Source organism: Cupressus sempervirens, chromosome 11, assembly GCF_028749045.1.
Source record: "Cupressus sempervirens isolate cs-2001-9-10 chromosome 11, ASM2874904v1, whole genome shotgun sequence".
NCBI lineage: Eukaryota > Viridiplantae > Streptophyta > Pinopsida > Cupressales > Cupressaceae > Cupressus > Cupressus sempervirens.
This window is the reverse complement of record NC_143128.1, coordinates 311,609,649-311,615,648: the sequence shown is the minus strand read 5'-3', so window position 1 is coordinate 311,615,648 and position 6,000 is coordinate 311,609,649. Positions and strand designations below refer to the sequence as shown.

The window sequence follows — 6,000 nt, the reverse complement described above, 5'->3', positions numbered from 1 at the left end:
ACTTGGACAGACCATTGTGAGATTTATGCAACCTCCATGGTAACTCAAACTAGCATTCATGTATACCATTTGAAGTGTCAATTATCCCAATCTACAATTTTGATAGCTAAAATACTCCCACACTCCATGTCTCATACCATGATGGAAACCAACAAAATAGTTTGTACTTCATTAATTAACAATATCAATGCTCTTGTAGCCCATGCTTTTGGAGGAGTATTATCAAAGTGTAAGCCATAATGACCAAAGCCTATAAAGTTCATTATAGATGAAAAAGGGTGCAAAGATATTGACAAAAGTTGTGAAGAAGATAGATTATTGAAAAGACAAGATGAACCTTGACCAAAGAACAGATTAACAGGGTGTATTCGATGCGTACCAAGCAAGAGAAATTCATAAAGATTTAAAAATTATGTTCCCATTGTTTCACTATGCACAGAAAATGTTATAAGCAAACATTTTGTGTCAACACTAACTATTAGTGTAACCCTTACACCCTTCAAAGTGCAAGTGCTAGTGATTTTCACTCTTTATCCTTCTCTTGTGCAGACTCTGCGCATTCAACATTCCATCCGACACTTCCTTAATGAGAGCATCCTAATAATACTCACATTAATAGCTGTTCCGTATACTGCATGATCTCCATTGCATTTCTGTCAGCATCTCAAGAGACTCAATGGACCACTGAAGCATGCATCCCATTTAATTAGAGTTTCACTATTGTATTTAATTGGCATTTTACCACAAATTATTTAGACCTCTAAATAACCAAGACACAAACTTCTAGGATTACAACATATTATTTGAATGATGAGATATCCAAAATTATGCTAGCTTTCACTTACATATATTTGTGTTTCAATTTGACTGAAAACAGATAGTGCTTAAGACTCTAAACCTTTAAAATAGCACATATATTTGTGCTTTCATGGTTCAGCAGTCACAAGTTCAAAATACAGAGGTCAATTATCTGATTCATTTAGCAACAAGAAAAGGAAATCATATAAAGCCTTATCATAACAACCATATCAGATTCCGGTAGTATAAACTAGTACAAAAATGAAGGGATGCCAATCAACATTCTGATTTTCAAGGGCAAACCTATGGTGAGAGCCCATTATAGCCAATGCTTGCTGCTGGTTATTGTGTTAGTCTTTATCTTGTAACCACAGGATTAACGTCTAAAAGACACTTTGCTCAAAGTGTGAACATGTGACAATTAAAGCAGATTTTGATAGCCAAAGTACATATTAAAAGGGATACCTACGGGTACACCTTATGGACCTCAATAAATCACAGCCGAAAATGTGGGTGTTAACAAATTTAAAGTTTCAATTGGATGCAGCTCTTCACTATTTCTGTGTCATTTTTACTTCCACTACTGTAGTCTTCTATCATAATCAATTAGCTCTTCCATGCTATATACTCTTCTATCATAATTCATCAAAAACATCATCTTCGTCGTTCTTTTGACCATTCGACTCTTGTGAGTGTTCAGATTCATTTGGCTCAGGGATATTTGTTCCCCTATCTTCACTTTCTGTCTTATAACTGGAACTCGATTTGGTCTCATTTTGGCTGTCACTCATCGTAGACTCATTTGTTGCAGGTTTTTCAACCTTTGGCTTTGGCTGGGGTATTTTATTAATTTTGATCACCTACACCACACAACAGGGTGAACAACAGATTTAACACTTGCATTACTTCATTCTACTGTGTAAACATCTATGAAACAAATTACACGGCAATTACCTTGTTTTGAAGCTTTTCCACCTTCCTATACACCTCCTCAGAAGTGAAGATTGGATCCACATGTCCCGGGGTTCTGCCACCACCACCATTTTCTAGTTAAGTTACCATAGATATATAATTATATCTATTAAAGTTAAATTGTGCAAGCTTTCTGAGCTGAACCAAGACAAGATTTAGAAAAATTCGAAATTGTGATCCACAATAACCTTATAATAAAAACCTAGCACATGGACTTTTGTAGGCACAAAACATCCGAATGAGTTTGAAAGATTGAGCATATAATTCATATTTGGGCAGATAGTTCATGTCAATCATTATTCTTAGTTTCTGATCATTACAATAAAGCAAAGACTGGAAGTGGCAGATGGAGATGAGGAATGCAATAGGTGAACACTGTTAATTAGGTGGCATTCCCTTTGTTGCATGCAAATAACATTATGTTTTAAAGCATCATATTTTGTTCTAAATTCCTTTTTTTTTATAAATTATGATTCTGTTAAAATTTTATGATTTCTATTTAACATAAAAAAATTGAACTTTATTAAAATGCTTGATTGACCTCTTACAAAAGAAGAAATCATATAGAGCACAGAATTGGTCAATTCCTTACAAGTATAAACGTTTTAGCAAACCTTGTCCGTCACCTGTAGCCTTTGCTACAAAAAAAGGCTTATTTTAAGTGAAAGTCGAAAGGAAATTGAATGAAACTTCTATTCAAAGACACATACTAAGGTTGACTATGTAAATGGATGTTCGAAGAGGCTCATATTGCATTGCAGATGTAGCTTCTTTTAGCTTTTTAGACTTTTTCATTATTTTTAAATTTTGCACTTTCTTCATTCAAAACCTGAGCGTAGATTTAATGTTTTAAATATTTAAATTTTTACAGGCACTAAATGATTCATCTCTCCTTAATACAATCCTTGAGAAAAATTCACAATACAAGGACACAAACCAAGTCAAAAAGAATATTAAGAACAACTTTTCTTTAGCAAGGGGATAAAGAACTCCACAGGCTTCAGGGAAGCGATAAGGAATGAAAATGGCAGTCCTGTTTCAGCAGGGGCACTTCCCTTGGGTAGCCAGCATAACCACATTGCTGAAGCCATAGGGGCCTATTGTGTACTATGGAAGGCTCACGTTCTAAAATGCAAGAGACTATGGCTTGAAGGTGACTCCAATAACATAATCCCATGTTTTATAGGGGTTTATAAGCCTTCTTGGGCAATTGAAAGTTGGATCCAAAAATATATTGAGCTGATGAAATCTTTTGACAAGGTGTACAATCTTTTGACAAGGTGTATATGCCTCACACCTATTGTGAGGCTGGCCATGTTGCTTATTTTTTTGCTAAATTGGGGGTCTAGGCTAAAGAATGTATAACATGGCACAGGGGGGATAAGTTGCATGATGATGTCAAAGCTCTGCTGATGTGACAGAACACATGGGAGGGGCTGTAATTATCATATTGAAATAATCATGAATAAGACAGCTCATTTCTTTATTGCCATTATTATTTGCAGTGTGTTTAGAGAATATGGTGTTTACGCAGCCTTTTTCCCCTTCCTCCGCATGCTTTCTAGGTTCTTTTGAGTCCGCAACACTAGAAGATACAGAGACTTCCTTCAGCCTTGCAATTCAGGCTTCAAAATGGGAGATAAGCCGAGCATCCATTATTATTTGCAGTGTGTTTAGAGAATATGGTGTTTACACAACCTTTTTCCCCTTCCTCCACCTGCTTTCTAGGTTCTTTTGAGTCCACAACACTAGAAGATACAGAGACTTCCTTCAGCCCTATTCAGGCTTCAAAATGGGAGATCAGCGGAGCATGGAACCTATTGACTGCACGGCAGACAAAAACAATGCAACAATATGGAGGGTTACAAAGAAGAGTGAACTATCTCCTTATATGAGAAGTTGCATGGACTGGATTCTAAGATTAATGAGAAGGTTACTATGTTGGGCAAGAAAGTGACCGTTAAGGAGAACCTTATCACAGAGATTATTGGCATCTCCATTGAAGGTTGCAAATTTCTCAAAGACTGACCATTATGCTCCACAGAGTTTCCAGAACATGGACGTTTAAGGGGATGGGGATGTGTTTCCATTAAGGGTATGGGTTGAAGCCAAAATTTATGGGACGGGACATTAGGGGACTTGGGGACTCTGTCCCCCCGTTCTCAGCAGCACCACCAGATTCCACCACCACCACCGAGGATGGGGACGTCCCTGGGTTGACTATTTGCTGATTTGACTATTTATGTTCAATGTTCGATTTTCCAATTCAATGCAATGTTCAAGTATTTACTCTTTTACATCATATATTACAATACGTCTTTTCATAAATAGCATTTTGAGAGCCATTTGTACAGTATATACAACCCCCCCGTCCCCTGTCTCCTTCCCCCATCATCCCCAAATTAAGGCCCCTTTGTCCACTCGTACCAGAAATGTCCCCCCTTTCCGCCATCCCCCAGGGCAGTGTAACTATGCGACTGAGTTAAAAATCATTTTTTTAAGTACTTCAATAAAGAGAACATAAAAGGCCCAATACATTAAAACACATTTCATTTGCCCTTTTGATGAATCCAACTTGCCCATTAAGGTTTTATCTTCTGAGCAAAACATTCTTATGCAAAGACCTTTTAAAGCTGGATTGACAATGGATTTGTACCAAAGAGGAGCTCACATAAGGCTTCTGATTTGAGCACATCTTCAACTTTCCAACTAAAAGCATCAAGATAATTTAAGAATCCTTGTTTTATGTCTGTCTCATTATTTCTTCTTTATATTTTCATAGTTTATTTCTTCTGAATTTTAGTTTCGTCAATTGCTTTTACAGTTTACCTTGCATTCTTGTTTTTATCTGCACTATTCAGTTATGCAAGTTTTTGCTAATGTTTTTAGTTTTTTTGCTTGCATATTTTAATTAAACATTTACTGTCTTTCCATGATGTAAGGTTTTCAATTTTAATAAGTCCAAAGACTCAAAGCCATGAAGGAAGCCCCTGCTTGGAGATACAATATGCTGGGCATAAAAATAGGGAAAGCAAATAGTGGGGCATGGAGCTTCTAGGAAGAAGCATTTATCCTTGAAAAATAATAGCTTGCCTGCATAGCTCGAAATGATATTTCCTTGCATCCAAATGCTTAGCCTGAGTCTGTGAGGAGTGACATTGCAAGAGAACAAAGAATAAAACCAATCATAATTCAATGCTCGACAATGGAAGTGGAAACTTTGATTCTACTAGCAGTTGGATTTGCAATTCACAGAGTGCTCTTATATCATGCACTACTCTTGGTTACTAAAAATTGTTGAAGAGCATGAATGAAACAAAGACCACCACATAATAACAAGGCAAATAATAGCCAGCTTTGGAATTTCTCTGGCACTCCTTTCCATGCAGAACAATAACATCACAAACATTTTAATTTTTTAAGTCATGTTTTTATTATAGTTATATAGTTATTAGTTTATATTTTTGAGGATACAGTTTTTTTCAACTTGTTTTTTAAATTCCAAATTGTTTGTGTTTTAGGTACCCTTACATGAAAGAAATACTTTGTTCCAATTGTTGTAGCAGTGTGAGGCTTTAAAGCACTTTCTATTGATGTTCTTCACAGCCAATTTATGATAAAATAGGTCTCCAGTATATAATCTGTCACTTATGAATATTGAACCATCCAGATGAAGGATTGCACCATCATGTTAATGGATGGACCGATAGACAAAATCCATCAATGCTATCTTCTTCTGGTAATGCAATCTTCTTGAAGTCAAATGACACTTCAAGGAAGATAAAATATGAGAATTATGTGTTCTGTTTAAGCAGAAGTGTGACCTAATAATTATAAAGCAAAGCACCAATCTAATGTTTGAGGACATTGGCAAACATTTTCCGGTTAAGCTAGTTATGATTGTGAAGCATGCAGAAAACATCTGCAAATACATTTATACCTAAGTTGCCGGTTCGGATTCTGGTTCGGATGCCAGTTCGACATTCGGGTTCAAAATTCATCCAATTTTTTTTAAGTTGGGTTTGGGTTTGTCAGTACAAGTTTTATATATATAAGAGCATCAAAGATGATTGCAAATGAAATGGTCTAGTGTAGTGCCTACCCTCGTTCACATCTTTCTGGACACATTGTTGCTATGATTAGCGGACTATGTTAGACTAGTTTTATGTTGATAGTTAGTAGCATTGTTTTGAGACTATCAGATATTATGCTATGGATTCAGTCGATATG

The 6,000-nt window shown here is 36.1% G+C and overlaps 1 protein-coding gene across 1 annotated transcript in view; it reads right to left on the bottom strand.

Annotated features, from left to right (window-relative positions):
- Positions 1–978: 978 nt before the first annotated feature.
- LOC149529370 (heat shock protein 70 (Hsp 70) family protein) overlaps positions 979–6,000 on the bottom strand; it is a 44,485-nt gene continuing 39,463 nt past the window's right edge. The window contains exons 13-14 of the mRNA XM_089810513.1: positions 1,753–1,825; positions 979–1,658 (exon numbers count right to left, since the gene is read on the bottom strand). Coding sequence (XP_089666639.1) covers positions 1,434–1,658; positions 1,753–1,825 — 298 coding nt within the window. The 3' untranslated portion in view covers positions 979–1,433. The remainder of the gene's footprint in view (positions 1,659–1,752; positions 1,826–6,000) is intronic.